The 26,759-nt window shown below is 42.5% G+C and overlaps 1 protein-coding gene across 3 annotated transcripts; it reads left to right on the forward strand.

The window, feature by feature from the left end:
* The first annotated feature begins 5,430 nt into the window (after window positions 1–5,430).
* On the forward strand, window positions 5,431–25,871 carry LOC139387874 (interleukin-13 receptor subunit alpha-2-like). 3 transcript variants are annotated; one of them, XM_071134189.1, is made up of 10 exons: window positions 6,682–7,009; window positions 7,719–7,824; window positions 19,116–19,267; window positions 22,390–22,543; window positions 22,764–22,884; window positions 23,030–23,214; window positions 24,280–24,431; window positions 24,650–24,794; window positions 25,017–25,125; window positions 25,211–25,871. In XM_071134189.1, the coding sequence occupies exons 1-10, from the start codon at window positions 6,959–6,961 to the stop codon at window positions 25,323–25,325; spliced, it is 1,290 nt and encodes a 429-aa protein (XP_070990290.1). In that variant the 5' UTR covers window positions 6,682–6,958; the 3' UTR covers window positions 25,326–25,871. The 3 variants fall into 3 exon arrangements, with proteins under 3 accessions (XP_070990292.1, XP_070990290.1, XP_070990291.1); XM_071134190.1 differs by having other exon boundaries at window positions 6,817–7,009; window positions 24,653–24,794; XM_071134191.1 differs by lacking the exons at window positions 6,682–7,009; window positions 7,719–7,824 and adding an exon at window positions 5,431–5,744.
* Window positions 25,872–26,759: the final 888 nt, after the last annotated feature.

Consider the following 26,759-nt stretch of genomic DNA (forward strand, 5'->3'; position numbering starts at 1 on the left):
AGAAATAATGAGGAAATCCCATAGATCATCGTTCATCACTCCAGTCCTCCAGTTCCCAAACAGTACATCTTTTTGTTGTAACCCTGGACCAACACACTTGATTCAACTAATCAGCAAGCCCTCAATGAGTTGAATCAGGTGATTAGTCTGGGACTACAACAAAAAGATGTACTGTTTTGGGTACTTGAGGACTGGAGTTGGGAAACACTGCCATAGATGGATCCGGACCACTGAACTATTTTAATCAGGAAAATGATTTATCTATTTATTTTTTCTATTTATATGCTTTGTTTGTTTGTTTTTCACCCCTGACGACCCCTTAAGTTATGTGACAGGAGTTTGCAGCTCCAAACTGGGGATATTTTCCTGCTTTAAGCTTTGGTGTTTGTTTTTGGCCACAGTTTACATGTTCATTGTCTCAAAAAGTCTGATTCAATTAACCTCACATTGCAGGAAATCTGAACAATTGTTCCAGATGCAGTTTCACTTAAAGGAGTTTCATTTTGTTTCTGTCAGTAAATGTAGTCTTAGTATTGCACATACTTCAAATATGCTTTTGTGTGGTACAAGAACAATGGTATTTTTGTCTGCAATGTCTGTTTGATTGAATCAGTGTTACTCACTGATAAAATTTATACTGAACAAAAATATAAAAACAACATGCAACAATTAGTTACAATTCATATAAGGAAATCAGTCAATTTAAATAAATTCATTAGGCCCTAATCTATGGATTCCACGTGACGTGGAATACAGATGCATCTGTTGGTTACCTTAAAAAGAAAAAAAGTAGCAGTGTGGATTAAAAAAAACAGTCCGTATCTGGTGTGACCACCATTTGCCTAATGCAGCGTGACACATCTCCTTCACATAAAGTTGACCAGACTGTCTATTGTGGCCTGTGGAATGTTGTCCCATTTCCTGGATATTGGCGGGAACTGGAACACACTGTTGTAAATGTCGATCCAGTGCATCCCAAACATGCTCAATGGGTGACATGTCTGGTGAGTGTGAAGGCCATGGAAGAACTGGGACATTTTCAGCTTCCAGGATTTGTGTACAGATCCTTGCGACATGGGGCCATTTATTATCACGCTGAAACATGAGGTGATGGTGGCATATGAATGGCACGACTATGGGCTCTTGTCACGGTATCTCTATGCATTCAAATGTGACCCACCACCTGGATTCAGTCCTATGTAGCAAAATTTGAAATGATGTTTTTTTTTACATAGAAGTAGAGACTCCGAGCTAGGAAATGGTATTTAATACACTGCAGTTGAGGAACAGTGAGAAAATTATTCTGCTTTGAAAGTTGATAAACTTTTTTGAGGAAATGGTCTGTGAATATTTTTGGTACACCTACTGGAGGGGTCTTCTTTGACTACAACCATTCAGCATCATTCACACCCTCCTAAGCCTTAGCCCCACCCATCTCTATAAGGATTCCCTGTGTAGTAAACAACCAAAGATTTCAAGACTAAAAGTGGAGAGTGTAGTAGCAAAAAGTAACAGTAGAAATAAACTATCTAGTCCTTGGCCTATATCCTAATCTGACTTTGGTGCAGGTCATGTTGTTCTTCACATTACCGTCTCTGGTAAACCCACACAATATCAAATAAAATCTGTTTATTTGCCACATGCACAGGATACAGAAGGTGTAAACGGGACAGTGAAATGGTTACATCCATCGTCAAGTCTTTTGTTTAGACATGTAGCTAGCTAGCTAAACAATAAATAAACAAAAAACTATTTAGATTTATTTTTTTATCCCTCACATGTGAAGTATTGATGTTTGACAAGACATACTTTCTTGAAACAGGCCACAAATTGCCATCAATAAAATGCAATTGTCTGTATCTTTTGCCTGCCCGTAGCCTAACCCATCCGCCACCATGGGGCACTCTGTTCACAACGTTGACATCAGCAAACCGCTTGCCCACATGACGCCATTCACATGGTCTGCGGTTGTGAGGCCGGTCGGACGTACTGCCAAATTCTCTAAAACAACGTTGGAGGTGACTTATGGTAGAGAAATTAACATTTAATTATCTGGCAAGAGCTCTGGTGCACGCTCCCTCAAAATTGAGACATCTGTGGCATTGTGTTGTGTGACAAAACTGCACATTTTAGAGTTTCCTTTTATTGTCCCCAGCACAAGGTGCACCTATGTAATTAATGATCCTGCTGTTTAATCAGCTTCTTGATATGTCACACCTGTCAGGTGAATGGATTATCTTGACAAAGGAGAAATGCTCACTAACAGGGATGTAAACAAATTTGTGCACAACATTGGAGAGAAATAAGCTTTTTGTGCATATGGAACATTTCTGGAATCTTTTATTTCAGCTCATGAAACATGGGACCAACACTTTGCATGTTGAGTTTATATTTTTGTTCAGTGTACTTATGACACCTTCAAATGAGGGGACTAGATGCAGAAAGTACTTTTCATTTCTAAACGGTAAAACCGATATGTATGAAAATACTTTCAAATAAAAGGTGAAATGATTTAATGCTGCCTCATATGATCCATTTTTATCTCCAATCCAAAATGCTTGAGTATAGAGCCAAATTATAGATTTGAGCTTCACTGCATTTATATTTTTGTTCCGCATACACAAACACAGCTGCTACAGTTTATGTTGCTGGTGTTTCTGTTGTGTCCACTCCCGTGTTGATGTCTGTTTTTTATGTAACTTTGTCAGTGAAACATATCTCTTATTAGTAGTGCCTGTACAACTCATGAATGTTATCACTGGTTTATAATGTACCAAGTGTTTTACTAATGACATGAAGCTGGAACTATATATAGTACATTACATGTCAAATATAGAACATTGCATTGTTTTAGTTAGCTTTGTGTCTGTCATTTGGAACATGCTTGGATCAATCAATCACATTTATTTATAAAGCCCTTTTTACATCAGCACAAAGTGCTTATACAGAAATACACCTGAAATTTGAGCTGGCCACAGAACCCTGCTCTGACAGGTTTATGGGAATTAATCTCTGATGTATTTCAATTTCCTTTGTATAGTTTATTTTCTATGATGTGGTGATTGGTGGATCCTGTAATGTATTAAGTTTGGCTGCCTCCCCTGTTTAGAAGGCCATTCACCTGTCTGTGACCGCCCACCACACCCTACTGCATTGACATCCTCATAACCAGAGCTGTTGATGTCTCTGACTCAAAAACAGGTGACTGTGTTGCCATTTTGCTATCTCTATTCTCATTCCAGAAACATGTAACAACAGCCAATCCCCTCGTCTACTGACAAGTGCCAAGAAAATCTGGCAACACTTCAACAAGGCATACTTGTAATTATAGGCATCAAGTAGCCAACTCATAGTCAATGTAAATGTGACAAAATGTCAATGTGACAAGACTCTACAAGTGGTTTTTGGGAGACAACAATCCATTCTCTGAGCTTTTTTGATAACATATCCTGACACAAGACACAAACATGTACAATTGTTTATTGACAGAACATATCAGCTATTGTTCCTTATCCTTTACATAAAACAACTTTCAAACAAGCCTTATACTTCTGTAAGCCTAATAGCAGATGAATTGGTCATTTCCTAGTGGTTTCCATGTCCGAACATTGGTACAAGCTTTGTGTCATGGTGTACTGTATGTGAGATAAACCCTGCAGCTATTTCCTGCCCATCCATCCATCCAACCACATTACAAGGTCAGTCGGCTTTCCCAAGTCTCTCACATCTACATCACTCATGCTGTTTTAAACGTTCAATCTTTGATTAAAAGAACATGAAGAATCATCTACACGTTCTACTGCCGAGGAAACATTCTGATGTATTCTGTACATACAAGTTTAGTATTTTAAAGAAACTAAATGCATGCAATGATCCCAGATGACTGAACCTCATATGTAAATATATATCCTCTATAAATTGTGGAGTGTTTCTCTTTTTATATAAAGGAAATAGAAACATTGTTTCAAGGGCAAAGGAAAATAAAGTGAAATTCTTTCCAACTTTAGAGTTTTTTCTTTGAAATAATTGTCTAACTTTATTACAGTCATGCAGACATACAGCACCAGTCAAAAGTTTGGACACAGCTACTCATTCAAGAGTTTTTCTTTATTTTTACCATTTGCTACATTGTATAATAATAGTGAAGACATCAAAACTATGAAATAACACAATGGAATCATTATAGTCACCAAAAAAAGTGTTAAACAAATCAAAATATATTTTTTATTTTAGATGATTCAAAGTAGTAGTAGGACCAACTCATCCCAAACCATCTCAATTGGGTTGAGGTCGGGTGATTGTGGAGGCCAGGTCATCTGATGCAGCACTCAATTAATCTCCTTCTTGGTCAAATAGCCCTTACTCAGCCTGGAGGTGTGTTGGGTCATTGTCCTGTTGAAAAACATATGATAGTCCCACTAAGCGCAAACCAGATGGGATGGTGTATCGCTGCAGAATGCTGTGGTAGCATGCTGGTTAAGTGTGCCTTGAATTCTAAATAAATCACTGACAGTGTCACCAGCAAAGCAACCCCACACCATCACACCTCCTCCATGCTTCATGGTGGGAACCACAGATGCAGAGATCATCCATTCACCTACTCTGCGTCTCACAAAGACACAGGGATTGGAACCAAAAATCTTAAATTTGGACTCATCAGACCAAAGGACAGATTTCCACCAGTCTAATGTCCATTGCTCGTGTTTCTTGGCCCAAGCAAGTCTCTTCTTATTATTGGTGTGCTTTAGTAGTGGTTTCTCTGCAGCAATTTGACCATGAAGGCCTGATTTATGCAGTCTCCTATGAACAGTTGATGTTGATATGTGTCTGTTACTTGAACTCTGTGAAGCATTTATTTGGGCTGCAATTTCTGAGGGTGGTAACTCTAATGAGCTTATCCTCTGCAGCAGAGATAGCTCTGGGTCTTCCTTCTTGGGGCGGTCCTCATGAGAGTCAGTTTCATCATAGCACTTGATGGTTTTTTGCGACTGCACTTGAAGAAACTTTCTTGAAATGTTTCGCATTGACTAACCTTCTTGTCTTAAAATCTGTTATGGATGATGCGAATTTTCGCAGCTTTTTGTAAAAAATCGCGCAACATTTCAAAGTCCTGCTACTCATGCCAGGAATATAGTATATGCATATGATAAGTATGTGTGTATAGAAAACACTCTGAAGTCTCTAAAACTGGTTAAATCGGGTCTGTGGCTATAACAGAACGTGTTTAGGAGTAAAAATCCCTGGTAAAACTGTTTACCAAAAACACAAAAAAAATATTCGTCCGCCATTCAATGTATTGTTTAAGGCGACCTAAAATAAATGAGGATTCCCTGTAAACGCCTACAGCGATGTCGCCATTGCTGTCAATTTCTGACTCATTTATCCTTGGTTACAACACGAATAGACCCCTCCTTTCTTGAGGCGCACCACAAAATGGACGATGACTTCCAGACTTGCTGCTATCGAATACAGATCGCCCCGTGATCAATTTGATACATCATTAACGTTTATTAATACCTAAAGTTGGTTTAGAAAAGTCGTTTGAAGTGATTTGTAAAAGTTTATAGGCGACTTTTGTAATTTTAAAAAGTGACGTTGCGTCTTGTAAATGGGCTTTTTGCAGCATCAGACTGGCCTTCAGCAAATGACATTTTGGGTATACAATGACGGATTTAATCGGGAAAAAGACCCAATTGTGATGTTTATGGGACATATAGGAGTGCCAACAAAGAAGCTCGTCCAAGGTAATGAATGTTTTATATTTTATTTCTGCGTTTTGGGTAGCGCCGGCTACCGCAAAATCTGTTGTTTACGTGTCGTGCTGGTATTTTGGGGGGGTGCATGCTATCAGATAATAGCTTCTCATGCTTTCGCCGAAAAGCATTTTACAAATCTGACTTGGTGGCTAGATTCACAACGAGTGTAGCTTTAATTCAGTACCTTGCATGTGTATTTTTATGAAAGTTTGAGATTTATCGAGTACTATACTCGAGTACTATAGGTGGCGCTCTGAAATTTCCGCTGAGCTGTCCCTGTGCAGGGACCACCTCCGTAACAAGTTTTAAAGTAATTGTAACTGTCGTTTCTCTTTGCTTATTTGAGCTGTTCTTGCCATAATATGGACTAGGGCCATCTTCTGTAAACCACCCCTACCTTGTCACAACACAACTGATTGATCAAACACATTAAGAATCAAATAAATTCCACAAATGAACTTTTAACAAGACATACCTGTTCATTGAAATGCATTCCAGGTGACCTCACACCTCATGAAGCTGGTTGAGAGAATGCCAAGCGCGTGCAAAGCTGTCATCAAGGAAAATGGTGGCTACTTTGAAGAATCTCAAATATACATCTATATATTTATTTATTTAACACTTGTTTTGGTTACTGCATAATTCCATATGTGTTATTTCGTAGTTTTGATGTCTTCACTATTATTCTACAATGTAGATAATAGTACAAATAAAGAAAAACCCTTGAATGAGTAGATGTGTCCAAACTTTGACTGTATACTGTACATTTTTGATATTGCCACTTAGAGTGTGTGTATATATATGATTCCTGGGAAAAGGGAAAAGGGAAACAAAACATCCGTTAGTATGAGAGACCTTCAGCCTGCAACCCCCACCCATCCAGGTCAGAGCAACAGCATATTTGACTCCCCTTCCACAGAACCACATCCATGACCACACTCACAGGCTGGGTGGACAGGCTGACAGGGCTTTCACATTCTATTTATACATCTGTTCATCAGGAATCTGATTAAACTGCAGACTCACACTAAATATGAGCTTCCTTGTTTGGCAGAGAATCCAGACTTACAGAGTACAGTACATGACCCCTGAGACATCAATACATGACCCCTGAGACATACTGTAGTCTTTCCCTGCTGCTTCTGCTGCGCTGTAGTTCACCAGAGAATACAAAAGCAGGCACTTCGCACAGCCCTGATTAGATGGTGCAGCCTGTCAAACATCTACACAGGAGCTCTCTCACTCAATTCACAGTAAGTACTCCTTGTCTGTGGCTATGCACTTTTATCTTCTCTGTTCTCTCTGTATTGTATCCAAATTATAGCATTTGTATAGTCTGCTAAACTGTTGATATAAAGCAAACATACAAGTTGTGGGTTGCCTTTGTAAACACATGCTTTAATTCAAAAGCATGCGTTCACTGTATAGTGTATGCATTCTCTACTGTACATGCTTGAAAACATTTACTAAGTACATTAAAAACAGTATATTTATATTGATTTCTATAGAGAATTCAATGGCATTCAGTACAATAGATTATAACTTGTGCATGTATTTTCTTCACATTATTAAGACTTAAAAGGTACAGTGCCTTCAGAAAGTAAAGGTGATTTCTTCCACTTTGACATTAGAGTATTTTGTGTAGATGGTTGACAAATTACAATGAAATCCATTTTAATCCCACAACAAAATGTGGAATAAGTCAAGGGTTATGAATACTTTCTGAAGGCACTGTACCTGAGGTTTATATCAAGACAATTACACATTTATTTTAAATAATGCACGTTTTGTTTTCATCTACATAATATTGTGTTTATCAGGATCATTCCATACCCTTCAGATTCATACTTTACTGGACTGTACTGTACTATACTGGTGTTTGCTGAGAGTATAATTCATGATAAGATATGTGATTGATGTATCAATAGTAAATTATACAATTCAATTCTCATGATATTCCAGGGGCCAGTTAAGAGAATGCTGAAGAGTAGAAAAGGGTGCTGGCTGACAGCCATATTAATGCTTATATCTGGCTGGAGTCAGTGCATCAAGCCACAAGAAATGACAGGTTAGTTTCTACAGGTGTATTTTTCTATTCATTCATCACTGTTTTACTGTAATAACTTGTAATCACAGGCAGATTTCCATTCTACATCAGATTGATCTAAAAAAAAAGCTGGTCCCAAAAAAATTGTTGTGAAGGTCTTGGATGTGAGGCAGAATTCCAACCGCTTGCAAAGAAGGGCACCTATTGGTAGATGGGTAAAAAAAAGAAAAGAAGAAAAAAAAAGACATTTAATATTCCTTTGAGCATGGTGAAGTTATTAATTACACTTTGGATGGTGTATCAAAACATCAATTTGGCAGAGCTTGAAGAATCTTGAAAAGAATAATGGGCAAATGTCCAGGTGTGGAAAGCTCAGACTTTCTGGGTAAGACTCACCACTGTAATTGCTGCCAAAGGTGCTTCTACAAAGTATTGACTCAGGAGTGTGAAAACCTATGTAAATGAGATATTTATGCATTTTATTTTCAATAAATTTGCAAACATTTCTAAAAACATGTTTTCACTTGTGCGTAGATGGGCAAATTTTTTTTACAATTTTTTTAATCAATATTGAGTTCAAGCTGTAACACAACAAAAATGCTTTCTGAAGGCAAGAGGTGGGCCCCTGTGGCAATAAATCAGTGGCGGTCGGTGTTGTTTAAGATGAGGGAAGATTATACTTTTTTTTTAATGAACATTACCTTATTTCTATTACAGCATATTGGATGACTGTCATTCATATTCCATTCACCCAGCTCAATGTAACATCGATAGATTTAGCCTACTTACTATATGATACTATAATTTTCCTATACCCATCATGATGTTGCTACAACTTAGCCTGTGAATGAAAGTTTACAATGTAGGCGCACAGGTTGAGAGAATTTTGAGTAATCAAGGTGACAGACAGCAAATCAAATCAAATTGTATTTGTCACATACACATGGTTAGCAGATGTTAATGCAAGTGTAGCGAAATGCTTGTGCTTCTAGTTCCGACAATGCAGTAATAACCAACGAGTAATCTAACCTGACAATTCCACAACTGCTACCTTATACACACAAGTGTAAAGGGATAAAGAATATGTACATAAAGATATATGAATGAGTGATGGTACAGAGCGGCATAGGCAAGATGCAGTAGATGGTATTGAGTACAGTATATACATATGAGATGAGTAATGTAGGGTATATAAACATAAAGTGGCATAGTTTAAAGTGGCTAGTGATACATGTATTACATAAAGATGGCAAGATGCAGTAGATGCAGCAAGATGCAGCAGTTTAAATGAGTACAGTATATATATATATATATACACATATGAGATGAGTAATGTAGGGTATGTAAACATTATATTAAGTGGCATTGTAGCCAAGTAGTCCTGAGGCATGGTCCCAGGGCTCAGGTCCTCCGAGAGAGAGAGAGAAAGAAAGAAAGACATAATTAGAGAGAGCATACTTAAATTCACTCAGGACACCGGATAAGACAGGAGAAATACTCCAGATAATGACTGACCCTAGCCCCCCCGACACATAAACTACTGCAGCATAAATACTGGAGGCTGAGACAGGAGGGGTCAGGAGGGGACACTGTGGCCCCATCCGATGATACCCTAGGACAGGGCCAAACAGGCAGGATATAACCCCACCCACTTTGCCAAAGCACAGCCCCCACACCACTAGAGGGATACCTTCAACCACCAACTTACCATCCTGAGACAAGGCCAAGTATAGCCCACAAAGATCTCCGCCACGGCACAACCCAAGGGGGGCGCCAACCCAGACAGGAAGACCACGTCAGCGACTCAACCCACTCAAGTGACGCACCCCTCCTAGGGACAGCATGGAAGAGCACCAATAAGCCAGTGACTCAGCCACTGTAATAGGGTTAGAGGCAGAGAATCCCAGTGGAGAGCGGGGAACCGGCCAGGCAGAGACAGCAAGGGCAGTTCGTTGCTCCAGAGCCTTTCCGTTCACCTTCACACTCCTGGGCCAGACTACACTCAATCATATGACCTACTGAAGAGATGAGTCTTCAGTAAAGACTTAAAGGTTGAGACCAAGTCTCAAACATACCTGAGTAGCGTTGCCTTCTTCTAGCGTAGGATACTCTGCCACCAGTCGACCCAGCAAACACACCAGTCCATTCAGCTGTCTGCCCAGGTCAGCGATGCCCATTTGTCCCTCCGCAATAAATATGACTGAATTTTATCTAAATGCCGTGGCTTCCTATTCCAGTGCTCCCTCTATTTTGCGCACCATATGGGATTCCCCACCACCAAGAGGTCCAAGGTTGCCACGATTATTTCTATTATTTCTCTGCTGGTGGCAGGCATCTGGGTGAGAGGAGAGGAGGAGCTGGCTTCGTATGAGGGGTTCATGGCTCTGTTCAGATCTTTGATCATCCACCGGAGGGCAAAGAGAGGGGTGAGCGCCTACTCCAACTACAGCAGGATGACCAGACCACTGCCCAGTACGCGCTCACCTTCTGCACAGTAGCAGCATCCGATGTAGACGGAGACAGCTGGGGCTCTGTCTCTATTGTGGTCAAGGGGGCACCAGCTTCAGCAATGTCCGGTACGTCCCATCTCGGGATCCACGGGAGTAGAGGGGCGGTCATGTGATCTTCCATCTCCTGGGGCAGGTGTGAGTATCCCATCTTCATCATTTTCTGCCAAACACTTTTTAGTGTTGATCACACTAGCTGGCTGTCCCTCTGTTTCTACAGCGCTAGTGGATTCCGGTGCTGAGGGGAACTTTATTGACCAGACCCTTGCCTCGTCTCTGAACATCACCTCATACCCGCTCTCCTCTTTGTTTCTGGTTCAAGCCGTTGATAATAAGCCACTAGGATCCAGAACCATCACACATACAGTGCCTTGCGAAAGTATTCGGCCCCCTTGAACTTTGCGACCTTTTGCCACATTTCAGGCTTCAAACATAAAGATATAAAACTGTATTTTTTTGTGAAGAATCAACAACAAGTGGGACACAATCATGAAGTGGAACGACATTTATTGGATATTTCAAACTTTTTTAACAAATCAAAAACTGAAAAATTGGCCGTGCAAAATTATTCAGCCCCCTTAAGTTAATACTTTGTAGCGCCACCTTTTGCTGCGATTACAGCTGTAAGTCGCTTGGGGTATGTCTATATCAGTTTTGCACATCGAGAGACTGACATTTTTTCCCATTCCTTCTTGCAAAACAGCTCGAGCTCAGTGAGGTTGGATGGAGAGCATTTGTGAACAGCAGTTTTCAGTTCTTTCCACAGATTCTCGATTGGATTCAGCTCTGGACTTTGACTTGGCCATTCTAACACCTGGATATGTTTATTTTTGAACCATTCCATTGTAGATTTTGCTTTATGTTTTGGATCATTGTCTTGTTGGAAGACAAATCTCCGTCCCAGTCTCAGGTCTTTTGCAGACTCCATCAGGTTTTCTTCCAGAATGGTCCTGTATTTGGCTCCATCCATCTTCCCATCAAATTTAACCATCTTCCCTGTCCCTGCTGAAGAAAAGCAGGCCCAAACCATGATGCTGCCACCACCATGTTTGACAGTGGGGATGGTGTGTTCAGGGTGTTGCTTTTAGGCCAAACATAACGTTTTGCATTGTTGCCAAAAAGTTCAATTTTGGTTTCATCTGACCAGAGCACCTTCTTCCACATGTTTGGTGTGTCTCCCAGGTGGCTTGTGGCAAACTTTAAATGGATATCTTTAAGAAATAGCTTTCTTCTTGCCACTCTTCCATAAAGGCCAGATTTGTGCAATATACGACTGATTGTTGTCCTATGGACAGAGTCTCCCACCTCAGCTGTAGATCTCTGCAGTTCATCCAGAGTGATCATGGGCCTCTTGGCTGCATCTCTGATCAGTCTTCTCCTTGTATGAGCTGAAAGTTTAGAGGGACGGCCAGGTCTTGGTAGATTTGCAGTGGTCTGATACTCCTTCCACTTCAATATTATCGCTTGCACAGTGCTCCTTGGGATGTTTAAAGCTTGGGAAATCTTTTTGTATCCAAATCCGGCTTTAAACTTCTTCACAACAGTATCTCGGACCTGCCTGGTGTGTTCCTTGTTCTTCATGATGCTCTCTGCGCTTTTAACGGACCTCTGAGACTATCACAGTGCAGGTGCATTTATACGGAGACTTGATTACACACAGGTGGATTGTATTTATCATCATTAGTCATTTAGGTCAACATTGGATCATTCAGAGATCCTCACTGAACTTCTGGAGAGAGTTTGCTGCACTGAAAGTAAAGGGGCTGAATAATTTTGCACGCCCAATTTTTCAGTTTTTGGTTTGTTAAAAAAGTTTGAAATATCCAATAAATGTCGTTCCACTTCATGATTGTGTCCCACTTGTTGTTGATTCTTCACAAAAAAATACAGTTTTATATCTTTATGATTGAAGCCTGAAATGTGGCAAAAGGTCGCAAAGTTCAAGGGGGCCGAATACTTTCGCAAGGCACTGTACATCACCACACCACTAACTATAGGGGCGGCAGGGTAGCCTAGTGGTTAGAGTGTTGGACTAGTAACCGAAAGGTTGCAAGTTTAAATCCCCGAGCTGACAAGGTACAAATCTGTCGTTCTGCCCCTGAACAGGCAGTTAAACGACTGTTCCTAGGCCGTCATTGAAAATAAGAATTTGTTCTTAACTCACTTGCCTAGTTAAATAAAGGTAAAAAATCCTCACCGTGGAGCCCATACATCAGGAAAACATTCCCTTCTTCATCATTAGGGCACCAGCTCACCAGATCATTCTCGGCCTCCCATGGCTGCAACGCCATAACCCCACCATCTCATGGTCGAGGATGAGAATCACGGACTGGTCACCCAAATACCGGAGGACCTGTTTTCCTGTTCCTTCTCGAGTCATAGCCCCTGTGGTCTGCAACGTAGATGTGGACATTTGCCAGGCTCTGGAGAGGGAACCCGCACCCTCTACCTGTCCTCCTGAGCGCACCTACGTCCCCATGGGGATAAGGGAGTGGCTGTTGACCTGGGCAAACACATCTCTCGTCGCTGGACATCCTGGGATCACCCGTACTATACAATCGCTCTCCAAAAGGTATTGGTGGCACACCTTGGCGCAGGACGTTATTCGCTACGTCAACTCCTGTTCTGTGTGTGCCCAAACTAAGTCCCCTCGGGACGCTCCAGCAGGGAAACTCCTTCCAGCGTCCCTGGTCTCATCCATCCATTGACTTTGTCAATGATCTCCCCTCCACTGACGGTTTCACCACCATTTTCATGGTTGTGGATATGTTCTCAAAATCCTGTCGTTTCAGCCCTCTCTCTGGTCTCCCTACTGCTCTACAGGTTGCCGAGGCACTGTTCCAGCAAGCGTTCCGGCATTATGGTCTTCCAGAGGACATCGTCTCCGACCGTGGACCCCAATTCACATCACGGGTATGGAGAAGCTTGGGGTCACGGTCAGCCTCACTTCCGGATATAGGCCTCAGTCTAACGGGCAGGTGGAGAGGATGAACCAGGAGCTGGGGAGGTTCCTGAGGAGCCATTGCCAGGACCGGCAGGGGTAATGGGCCCGATTCCTTCCCTGTGTGGAGTACGCAGCAACCGGCAGGGCAGGTGGAGTAGGAGGTTCCTGGTGGAGAGCCAGACGCGATCACCAGGATGAAACACGGGAAACTTACTGTGGTGGCCATCCGCCTGATCCTTCTGATGGTGAACAGTGTGCTGGAGCCTTACGTGGGTGGCGTTTCACAAATCCTCTGCAAGCAAGAACCACTCGTCAACTGCAGAGGCCTCGGTCTGGCTCGGAATCCACGTAGCAAAGGCCAGTTGATATCCCAGGATGCACTGGAAGGGAGTCAGCCCAGTGGAGGAGTGACGAAGTGAGTTCTGGGCGTATTCTGCCCAGGGACAAAACCGGGCCCACTCCCCCTGCCGGTCCTGGCAGTGACTCCTTAGGAACCTCCCCAGCTCTTGGTTGGTCCTCTCCACCTGCGTGTTAGACTGAGGCCAGTACCCAGATGTGAGGCTAACCGTGGCCCCCAGCTTCTTCATGAAGGCTTTCCAGACCCGAAATGTGAATTGAGGACCACGGTCGGAACCAACGTCCTCCGGAAGGTCATAGTGCAGAAGACTTGCTGGAATAGTGCCTCAGCGAACTAGAGAGCGGTAGGTAGACCAGAGAGAGGAATCATTTTGAGAATCTGTCAACAACAACCAGAATAGTGGTAAATCCATCAGAAAGGGGAGATCCATGGGGGATAGCCAGCCAGTGAAATTGACACCAGAAAGGATTTGGCGGAAAGTGATGATGGAATACTCATGCCTACACTGGGAGACAGAAGGTCACGGGCCGCCCCTCTGCTCTAGTGCACCCCAGGTTAGGACACACCGGGCACCAATGAAGCTGGTGTCCCTCTTGGCCACAATAGGCGCAGAGCCCCAGCTCTGTCCGGCGATGCCGCGGAGAGGTGCGTGGCCCCCACCTCCATGGGTTCAGGCTCTGCCTCAGGACAGCCAAAGGAGGGAGGCGAGTGGTGAGGTGGACACTGATGCTATCCAGATGGATGGCCGCCGAGATGAGAGCATCCAAGGATAAGTTGTCATCTCGACATGCCAACTCCTTCTGGACCTCCTCGCGCTGTCCACTGCGGAATAGAGTGCGGAGCGCCGGCTCATTCCATTCACTGGAGGCTGCCACAGTCTGAAAGATGAGGGTGTACTCCACAGCGGTCTGGGCACGCTGCTGGAGTTGAAAAGGTAGCTCACCTCCCTTTCTGCCCTCTGGAGGATGGTCAAAGACTGCCCTGAACAGAGCCATGCACCACTCATAGGAACCCAACTCATCCTCTCCTCTCTCCCAGACCGCCGTAGCCCACTCCAATGTCCGTCAAGCCAGCAGGGAAATTACCATGGCAACCTTGGACCTCTCGTGGTGGGGGCTCCCTTCTGATAGGCGAAAGAGAGGGAGCACTGGAGTAGGAAGCCTTTCAATGGAGTACTATCATACATCTCCCGAAGGGAAAATCAGGCATCGTTGACCTGGGCGGATGGCTAGGTAGGTTGTGGGACTGGCTCACTGTGACGACCCGTGTTAAGAGGCCCTCCATCAGAGGTATGGAGAACCTTGCTGGTGGTGTTGAGACGGTGGAAAATGCGGAGGAACTCCTTCATGGTCATGGAGAGCCAGCTGGTCATGGTGTTGGTGGAGTAGATGACCCTGTTGCTCCATCATTTCTGAGGCAGTATTCTGTAACGTAGACGCAGGGATTCAGGAAGCAGGTGCAAATGATGAGTTGAATAATAACGAACATGGAGCATTACAAAAGAAGAGAAGCGTCTGGACATGAAAACGGAACCAATACTGTCTGAAGAATGATGCTAATGAGTGCTAGAAAAAGGAGAAGTAATCAGGGTAGTGAAGAAGTCCAGGTGGTTGCCAGGTGTGCATCATGATGGGTTGCCAGGACACATCACTGAACAATACATTAATTGCACTATAATGGAGACAAACAGTGTTCACGAACTGTTAGGGCCTACATCTTACCACATCTTACCACTGCCACACCTGGCTATTCTAATGACAATTTAGATGTAAAAACTATGGCATAAGGGGACGACAAGCTGATAAGAGGCAATATGTAATTTCGATTAAGACATTAATGAGCGAGTTCGGACAGACGTAGTCAATATAATTATTTGTTTAGCACTTTTGAAATGTACAGTGACAGAATTCAGAACATGGGCCGTTCTTACAGTGTTCTCCCTGTACAGAAGTCAGAACCATAGGATAAATAAAGGGGGCATAGAAGCAGACAATAAAAGCTCTTACAATATTCGATGATTACATTCATCTAAAACATGTTATAGGCTACATGTGCACCACCAAGTCAGAACATTAGGTGAAGTTAAGAGGGGTAAATATACCAAATTATTAGGGTGAGGCAAATGGGCTACAAACAGCTTACTACACAACATGCACTTTCTTAGCTACGGTATACATATCTCCCTGGCATATTACATAATTTATGCAGCAGCATACAATACATTTCTGGACTCTGTAGTGTGCTCACTTGAACAGGAAGGTGGTCCTTCATGGGCAAATTCTGTCATCAAAGTCTGGCATTCTCTGGATTTATGGTGCTTACAAAACAACTGGGAACAATTCCGAGTTGGATGACCGTTCAAAACGTATTATTCCCGACTTCCCAGTTGTCTTGAACTCACTGAAGTCAAGTTGTCGCAGTTCCGAGTTGTTATGACCGCGGCACAAATCATGCTTCATTGACACCATGGCCAATGTTGATTGTTTATAATTTTAAATTTGGAAAAAAGCCCCGTAATCCCAAATTTGGGACCACACAGCCACTACACCGAATAGCAGGCTAGTGATTGCTTAGAAATGCTTGCAGTTAGCCACTGTCACTGACTCCTTCCAAACCACTCACTTTTTAAATTTGGGATTAACAACTTGTTGTGTAATGTTTATGTCCAATGACCGATGAGCACCGATACGTTTTATCTTTAATTTCTCTTCATTATTTCTCTTTAAATGACAAGGATTAAAAAGGATTTGTCAGTAGATTGTTGACTTGATTCATGATGATGATTCATGATGATGACTGCTGGTTAACATTTTGAAAGTATGATGTTGACATGTCATGATCAAAGCTACAGTACATATAACGTGATTTGACGTAATTTTATCTGCGGCCAATGACCTTGAGCCTTCTTGGATGGGCACTTCTAACGTAACTCTATGGTAGCACCCAAGGGGCTGAATGTTCTAGCTCTACCCTAAGACTTGGCGGTGTCGTAGTGTCCACATGAGTGACAGAACACTGAGCCAATCACGGCGTAATTCTACATATTTTCTGCTGGCTTGCCCCACCACCACCACCACAGAAAGCACTGAGCTAGGCTGAAACACCTGCATTTTGGAGCTGCCTTACTTAACAGACACATCTCAACATCAACTTTTCAGAGGAGACTGTGTGAATCAGGCCTTCATGGTCAAAATTCAAATTTTGGGCCAAGAAACACGAGCAATGAACATTAGATCGGTGGAAATCTGTCCTTTGGTTTGATGAGTCCAAATGTGAGATTTTTGGTTCCAACCGCCATGTCTTTGTGAGATGCAGAGTAGGTGAACGGATGATCTCCACATGTGTGGTTCCCACTGTGAAGCATGGAGGAGGAGGTGTGATGGTGTGGGGGTGCTTTGCTGGTGACTCTGTCAGTGAATTATTTAGAATTCATGGCACACTTAATTAACCAGCATGGCTACCACAGCATTTTGCAGCACTTTGCCATCCCATCTGGTTTGCCTTTAGTGGGACTATCATTTGTTTTTCAACAGGACAATGACCCAACACACCTCCAGGCTGTGTAAGGGCTATTTTACCAAGAAGGAGATTGATTGAGTGCTGTATCAGATGACCTGGCCTCCACAATCACCCGACCTCAACCCAATTGAGATGGTTTGGAATGAGTTGGGCCGCAGAGTGAAGGAAACCAGCCAACAAGTGCTCAGCAAATAAAATACAATTTTACACATGGTTAGCAGATGTTAATGCGAGTGTAGCGAAATGCTTGTGCTTCTAGTTCAGTGCATCAATATCTAACAAGTAATCTAACAATTCCACAACAACTACCTAATACACACAAATCTAAAGAGATGGAATAATAATATGTACATATAAATATATGGATGAGCGATGACCAAGAGGCATAGGCAAGATGCAATAGATGGTATAAGATGTAAACATTATTAAAGTGGCATTATTTAAAGTGACTAGTGATCCATTTATTAACTTGTATCCTGAATTTCCGCCTGACTAACGTGCCCAAAGTAAACTGCCTGTTATTCAGGCCCAGAAGCTAGGATATGCATATAATTGGTAGAATTCGATAGAAAACACTTTGAAGTTTCTAAAACTGTTAAAATAATGTCTGTGAGTATAACATAATTGATATGGCAGGTGAAAACCCAAGGAAAATCCATCTGGAAATTGTTTTGGGGAGGTCACAAGCCTTTCCAATGCAAGTCTATAGGTCTATATATGAAAATCCCTCCCAGATTGCAGTACTTATAGCTTCCACTAGATGTCAAGTCTTTATACCGGGTTTCAGGTTTGTTTCTTGAAAAACGAACAAGTAATAGTAGTCTTTCCAAAGGGAAAAGTAGTCTTTTGGCACGCATGAATGAGGGCACGCTCTTCATTATTTTCCTTTCCTATTGAACACCGTTCTTTCCTTATGAAATATTATTATTTATTTACATATTAGGGTACCTGAGGATTGTGTAGAAACATTGTTTGACTTGTTTGGAAAAAGTTTACCGGTAGCTTTTTGGATTCCTTTGTATGTATGTTGAAGGAGTGGATTACTGAAATCAATGGCGCCAACTAAACTGACTTTTTTGGATATAAAGAAAGATTTTATTGAACAAAAGAACTATTCATGTTGTAGCTGGGACCCTTGGGATTGCAAACAGAGGAAGATTTTCAACGGTAAGTGATTTCTTTAATCGCTATTTGTGATTTTGTGAAGCCTGTCCTGGTTGAAAAAAATATATTTTGGTGGGGCGCTGTCCTCAGATAATCGCATGGTATGCTTTCGCCGTAAAGCCTTTTTGAAGTCTGACAACGCAGTTGGATTAACAAGAAGTTAAGCCTTTAAATTATATAAGACACTTGTATGTTCATGAATGTTTAATATTACAATTTTGTCATTTGAATTTGGCGCTCTCCAATTTCACCAGATGTTGTGGGGAATTATTTCGCTAACGGGACACCTAAGTGGCCAATGATTTGAGTCTGTATGTAGGCAGCAGCCTCTCTGTGTTAGTGATGGCTGTTTAACAGTCTGATAGCCTTGCGATTGAAGCTGTTTTTCAGTCCCTTGGTCCCAGCTTTGATGCACCTATACTGACCTCGCCTTCTGGATGGTAGCGGGGTGAACAGCATATGTGGGTACTCCTTCCAGACAATTGTAAAAGCATTCCAAGTGAATATGGTTGAGAGAATGCCAAGAATGTGCAAAGCTGTCATCAAGGCAAACAGATTCAAGGCAAACAGATTCTAAAATCTATTTGGATTTGTTTAACACTTTTTTTAAATATTATACATGAATACATAATTGTTATTTCATAATTTTGATGTCTTCATTATTATTCTGCAATGTAGAAAATAGTAAAAATAAAGAAAGAATAATTTAAATGTCAAGAAATGTATGTACCAATTGCCCCTTTAATGCTTACCGCAAGCTTGGTGCCTTTGCTCTATCAACCTTTGACCTGGAAATACTGTGTATCTCATTGACTTTCAGTGGATCCTCCTGAGAACGTTGGGGTTGATGACCTTGGCCACCTTGGGCAGCTCGACATCCACTGGACGTCTCCTGTCAGCCTGACCAACGTGACTGACTGCTCAATGAGATACCACCTGGAATACTTCAACACATACCAGAACAGATGGACTGTAAGTCACTGGACACATAACTAGACAATGCCAAATGTGTACCTGACACACTGGAGGGTTATTCTAGAAACACTTGTACAGTGTTGCCTGTCTGTCAGAACTGTGTGTCCTAAGGCCACTGAGGCCCTGGCCAAGGACACTATATTCTTATACACAGAATAATAGAAAGAAATGTGGTACACCATCCATAAACAGCCTGCCAAGACCAGTAATGTTAATATTTCCCCATTTACAGTGGCTTGCGAAAGTATTCACCCACCTTGGCATTTTTCCTATTTTGTTGCCTTACAACCTGGAATTTAAAATAAAAAAAATTGGGGGGTGGGGGGAGGGGGTTGTAATATTGTAATAATCCAACATGCCTACCACCTTGAAGATGCAATATATGTTTTATTGTGAAACAAACAAGAAATAAGACAAAAATTGTGGTTTCCCATTAAACCACTCGAGTGTTGCTTTAGCAGTATGCTTAGGGTTATTGTCCTGCTGGAAGGTGAACCTCAAGCTCAGTCTCAAATCTCTGGAAGACTGGAACGGGTTTCCCCCAATAATTTGTTTCCCAGTCCCTGCCAATGGAAAAACATCCCCACAGCATGATGCTGCCACCACGCTTCACTGTGGGGATGGTGTTCTCGGAGTGATGAGAGGTGTTGGGTTTTGCACTAGACATAGCTTTTTCCATGATGGCCAAAAAGCTAAATTTTAGTCTCACCTGACCAGAGTACCTTCTTCCATATGTTTGGGGAGACTCCCACATGCCTTTTGGCGAACACCAGCTCTGTGGAGTGTACGGCTTAAAGCGCTCCTATGGACAGATACTCCAATCTCCGCTGTGGAGCTTTACAGCTCCTTCAGGATTTTTTGTCCGTGAGTTTAGGTGGGTGGCCCTCTATTGGCAGGTTTGTTGTGGTGCCATAATCTTTCCAATTTATAATAATGGTTTTAATATGGCTCCGTGGGATGTTCAAAGTTTCTGATATTTTTATTTTATTTATCTCACCTTTATTTAACCAGGTAGGCAAGTTGAGAACAAGTTCTCATTTACAATTGCGACCTGACCTGCAAAGCAGTTCGACAGATACAACGACACAGAGTTACACATGGAGTAAAACAAACATACAGTCAATAATACAGTATAAACAAGTCTATATACAATGTGAGCAAATGAGGTGAGAAGGGAGGTAAAGGCAAAAAAGGCCATGGTGGCAAGGTAAATACAATATAGCAAGTAAAACACTGGAATGGTAGTTTTGCAATGGAAGAATGTGCAAAGTATAAATAAAAATAATGGGGTGCAAAGGAGCAAAATAAATAAATAAATAAAATACAGTTGGGAAAGAGGTAGTTGTTTGGGCTAAATTATAGGTGGGCTATGTACAGGTGCAGTAATCTGTGAGCTGCTCTGACAGTTGGTGCTTAAAGCTAGTGAGGGAGATAAGTGTTTCCAGTTTCAGAGATTTTTGTAGTTCGTTCCAGTCATTGGCAGCAGAGAACTGGAAAGAGAGGCGGCCAAAGAAATAATTGGTTTTGGGGGTGACTAGAGAGATATACCTGCTGGAGCGTGTGCTACAGGTGGGAGATGCTATGGTGACCAGCGAGCTGAGATAAGGGGGGACTTTACCTAGCAGGGTCTTGTAGATGACATGGAGCCAGTGGGTTTGGCGACGAGTATGAAGCGAGGGCCAGCCAACGAGACCGTACAGGTCGCAATGGTGGGTAGTATATGGGTCTTTGGTGACAAAACAGATTGCACTGTGATAGACTGCATCCAATTTGTTGAGTAGGGTATTGGAGGCTATTTTGTAAATGACATCGCCAAAGTCGAGGATTGGTAGGATGGTCAGTTTTACAAGGGTATGTTTGGCAGCATGAGTGAAGGATGCTTTGTTGCGAAATAGGAAGCCAATTCTAGATTTAACTTTGGATTGGAGATGTTTGATATGGGTCTGGAAGGAGAGTTTACAGTCTAACCAGACACCTAAGTATTTGTAGTTGTCCACGTACTGTCAGAGCCGTCCAGAGTAGTGATGTTGGACAGGCGGGTAGGTGCAGGTAGCGATCGGTTGAAGAGCATGCATTTAGTTTTACTTGTATTTAAGAGCAATTGGAGGCCACGGAAGGAGACTTGTATGGCATTGAAGCTTGCCTGGAGGGTTGTTAACACAGTGTACAAGAAGGGCCAAATTACAGAATGGTGTCGTCTGCGTAGAGGTGGATCAGAGACTCACCAGCAGCAAGAGCGACCTTATTGATGTATACAGAGAAGAGAAGTAACGTTGCAAGGCACTGTAACCCTGTGGCACCCCCATAGAGACTGCCAGAGGACAACAGAGTCCGATTTGACACACTGAACTCTATCAGAGAAGTAGTTGGTGAACCAGGCGAGGCAATCATTTGAGAAACCAACCCTGATCTGTACTGAGTTTGTAGATTGGACAGACTTCAAGAATGTGGCGCATGGTTTTCTCCACCCCACAGGCACATTGGTGGCTTTCTTTAATGTTCCGTCGGTGGAGGTTGGCAACGCATGGGCCAGTCCTGAAAATATTGAAGGTGGACTACTCCTTCCTGGGGTGGGTGAAACCAGACTGATGTTGTGTGGGGATAGTGATGAGGTGCTTATCTGTCAGGTCCATTAACCCCCATTATTGTGTCCAGGTCAAATATGTGTTGAAGTCGTCATTGGGTGGGTCTTCCCAGATTGGCTTACTTAATGGGAGGCATATCTTTGGTGGGTTGAGGAGGTCTTATGCAGTTGTGGGGCGTTTTGCACCTTTCCAATCATTCTGTGGCGTCTCTGGATATGTGGGGGGAGTAATGTTTGCCAGGACATGGAGCCAGGGAAGAGGGGTGGATCAAAGTGTGCCTGTGATGATGCGCATGTGGGAATATTTCCCTACAATGTAATCCTTTGGCTCTGTTTAGATTTGTGGTTGCTTAGACATAACCGCATTTAGCTTCCATTAAATTATACTGTGGTGTTCATGAGAGAATCATGAATACATTTTCAGATTTTCCAAATCTTTTCAATATGATCTGTGTCTATAGCTATTACACCAGAGTGGTGACCAAGTTCATGAGGTATGAATAACATGAATGTAATATTGTCTGTGTATGAATAGGTGATCAGGACTGTACGGACATGGTACCGTGCTCAGTTTGACCTGGAGAAGGAGGTCAGGGTACGGATCTCAACCGTACTGAGGGGAGCCTGCACTAACGGCACTGAGCTAAAGAGCCCCTTCACAAAGATGGTCCTGCCACCCAATAACACAGGTGAGGTCAGGAGGACAATATTCTTTTGTAGATATGGAGTTGTTTGGTTCGGATTAAAGGACACCGATAGCCTGACAGAAAGCAGGAGAGACTTCTTTCCTCTCATTATCCTATATATAGGAAATTATCAATGATAGGGGAGTGCTGTATGGATGGAATTCTCTACAGGCACCTTCATGATAATCTATGAATCCCTTCATCTCTTTTGAATTCCTACCAGGTCCAGTTGACTCCAGGGTCCAGGGATTTGGCTGCGTGTTCTACCAGAAGGAGGTCATGGAGTGCACCTGGGAGGTGGGATTAGAGGAGCCAGCCCACTCCAAGCACAGTCTGTACTTTTGGTATGTCACCCTATCATAACATTATGTCCATCATAACATATCTCCTGCCATATAAACTACCTACAGTACATGTCTGTACCAGTGTAGACTGGTTTCACTGGATTAATATAATCTCTGTGAATGCTGCCCTAAATTGCATCTCCAGGCATCGGGAGATGGAGCAGGCTGAGGAGTGCCCTCAGTACATCCACTCCAATGGGGTCAGGACTGGCTGCACATTCACCAGGGAATCTCTCCCAGAATTTAGTGCTTTCAACATATGTGTGAACAGCTCCTCCCCCAAGGTGGCTTTGAGGTCTGCGTTCTTCTCCCTGCAAGTTCAGAACCACGGTAACACTCCCATCAGGCCATGATATGCCTCACCTTTTCAATGCAATACTGCTATTGTTACTGCTATTGTTTGGATATTTGCTATTTTCCATAAACATTGTTCAACTGCCCATACAGTTCCTTTCCATAACGTCTTTTAATCAGTGTTAACATATCCAAACAGATATCATCTACTTTATTAACTGGGGATGCGCGTTGCTTTTTATTGTTGCAAACTGGGAGTTTGCAGATTTTGCAGTGAGCGTGTTACGTTCCCCAGTTTCTGTGTTTTGGGTTTGTTTGTGTATATGTGTATTTCAGGAAATGGCTTCATGGATACCCCCAAACAGCTGATTGGTTGGCCCCATTGCAGATTGGAGCTCTGATCTCGCACTCTTGTTAGGGGACACAGCTGTCGGCAATTACCGACTCCTTCATAGCTTGAAAAGCCAGTGTTCCTTTGAGGAAGAGAGTGTTTCTTGGATGTCCTGTGTTGGTTGTTGCTCAGAGTTTTATTGAAAGTATTTTGTAGCTGCTACTGCTGAGGTATGCGTGTGCCAATAGGACTCAGTGTTTTTCATTATTGAAATTGTTCACTTTAAGTTTGTATTATTCTGTTTCATTTGTTCCCAGGGGGGAAGGGACCTTGGGAGTGCTTAGGCAAGAGGCCTGCGGGCATACATATACCCATAGTATGTACTCTGTCTATGCACACTAGGTAAGACCTGGGTGGATCACCCCGTGTATTTTGGATAGCGTGCCAGGTGGTGTTAAAATGAGTAGGAGAGGGGACTCTTAACTTTTAATTTCTTTGGTTCCATCCAGCCCCTTTTCCCCACAATTACCATGTTAAGGAAATAAATTCCCAGGAAACAGTCATTCTCTGCCATCCTTACCTGCACCTACAATCACATACCTCTTTCACTCCACGGGGAGTTGAGTGTAGCAGGGTGTTGCGTTCCCTCCAAGAGGCTTGCGTAACTATTTTTCCTACTGACAGTTTTTTCTCAGTGCATGATACTGGTAATGACATTTTCAATTTTTTTCATTTTTTCAAAACATGACTCCTTTGTGTGTACTCTGCAGTGAAGCCTGCAGCGATAGAGGCAGTGCATCTGGAGGCTGGTCTGGACAGGAGGCTCCAGGTGCACTGGGACTTACCCCACGAAAGTATCCCCAGCCACTGCCTGGAGTATGAGGTGGAAACCAGCGAGGGCGTAGGCGGGCAGCAGATGTTGGTATGCCCTTACCGCGCCCTGTATGACATGCCTGGATTAACTTCATATAGTTCATATAGCAATATCTATTTTCACAACTTTAATGTTTTGACGCATAACATTATTGAATAATTGATAGGTACTTAGATGATGCTTTGAAGAAGCAAATTCTATTGTTATTGGTTAGAGAATAAACTTTCTGAAGTTTTCCTAAAATCTGATACTGTTCCTGTCACCAGAAGCAGAGGAATGTAACCAGGGAGATGACCCTCACTTTCCTCTCAATGGATGGAGCCCACTGCTTCCGGGTCAGGTCCAGGGTGCACCACTACTGTGCTGACAGAGGCTTCTGGAGTGATTGGAGTCGTTGGTTCTGTCACCCAGGTAACATTGTGGTAAAACATTTCTCCATACAGAAATGATATCCTTAAATGCAATTTATAGAGTTGCCTGTTCCTCTTCCATGCAAATGCCTCACTTTTACATAACAAAACTCATACTAATTACTGGATCAATGCACTTTCTTCCACGTTTGGAGGTACTGTAGATTTATCCCCCCCCTGTAAGAATGGATATTTGAACCCATCTCTTTTTCCCTTGATATAGAGCAACCTCCTGGTTTTGTGTCAGATGCTGTGGTGGTCTGTGCACTGGTCATCGTGGTCATCATCTCCATGGTGATCCTGTCTCTGTGTGGCCTGGCACTCTGGACAAAGTGAGTACACACACATACAATTCACATAGCTAACACTGAAAGACTGGTGAAGAATCATTGCAAATCTTAATCTACTCTCTCTTAGGTGTAAAGGCAGAGAGGGGGAAACAATGCATTTCTGTCCCCTGCACAAACTGATGGAATACTCCAAAGGACTCACTGCTTGTGATCCTTTTCCCAATAAAACAAGGAACAAGTAGTAGCCTTTGCAAGCATTACCTGGGGGCCCACAAACCATGAAGACATAGAAGTTACGCAGGTGATTAACACACACGCTCCTACGCACCCACACACCCTTATGCACCAAAAAGTGAGGAAGAGACCGTAAATAACCATTGTCATGTTCAAGACAGTAATATTGATATGTATACTGATATTAATCTCTTACGTACTGATGTGTTCAACTTAATGTTGCTCAATACAATATTAAATAGTCTTGCCAAACTGTTTATGCAATGTAAGACTCCAGGCATTAAGTTACACAGTATATCCTTTTAAAAAAATGCCACAGCTCTTTATACCCATTTTGTTTACTTACTACATGTATTTTAAATCACAAATTATACTGAAGTAATTGTTCGTAGTAGTTTGATGCCATTGTATGAAGTTGAATGTCATTGTATGAAGTTGAATGTATCTTAATAAGTCATTTGCATAGAAATCCCAAGCCTGTTAACATTAAATGTGTTGGATGGTGTTGTGAAGTCATGTTTTATAAAACTATGCTTCTTGTCTATACCTATAAAGATGTGTTTTGTATTTGTAGTGATTGCTGTTTCAGAGCGCTTGAGAGGTATGGTACCATGTGGCCAGTCTATGGCGACTAAGTGTACATTGTTGCTCTTACAATGATATGTTGCTGAAATTTCTTTATTTCATTGCCTCAACTGGCCATCTATTTGAAATAGGTTTCTGGAAATTCCTCTAATTCCAGTAGGAGTCCTTTATCCACCTCGAAACAGACTAGAGAATGAGGCGCTCCCAGATACACACTCATTTCAATTTCAACCATTTTATATCTATGATGTTCTAAGTGCATCTCTGTCCCACTTATTGCAGAATCATTGACCTATATTCTTAACTTCACAATTGTTTCTGGTGTTCTCCCTAAGATCTGGAAAGCAGCGTGTCCTCCCTCTACACAAAGGAGATCTTTTCGACTTAGATAAATTGGATGGTAGTTATCTTGCCTCCAAAGTTTTAAAATCCCTGGCCAACTCTCAGCTAAGAACTTTCTTAAACTTCTCATTCTATTCTAAACTCAGCAAAAAAAGAAACTTCCTCTCACTGTCAACTGTTTATTTTCAGCAAACTTAAATTAGATTCAACAACTGAGGCACAAACTGAACAAGTTCCACAAAACATGTAACTAACAAATGGAATAATGTGCCCCTGAACAAAGGAGGGGGTCAAAAGTATCTGGTGTGGCCACCAGCTGCATGAAGTACTTCAGTGCATCTCATGTACTGCACCAGATTTGCCAGTTCTTGTTAAGATGTTACCCCACTTCCAAGGCACCTGCAAGTTCCGGGACATTTTTTGGGGGGAAGGACTCGCCCTCACCCTCCGATGTGCTCATTGAGATCCGGGCTCTTCGCTGGTCATGGCAAAACACTGACATTCCTGTCTTGCAG

The sequence above is a fragment of the Oncorhynchus clarkii genome, chromosome 29 (assembly GCF_045791955.1).
Source record: "Oncorhynchus clarkii lewisi isolate Uvic-CL-2024 chromosome 29, UVic_Ocla_1.0, whole genome shotgun sequence".
In the NCBI taxonomy this organism is placed as follows: Eukaryota; Metazoa; Chordata; class Actinopteri; order Salmoniformes; family Salmonidae; genus Oncorhynchus; species Oncorhynchus clarkii.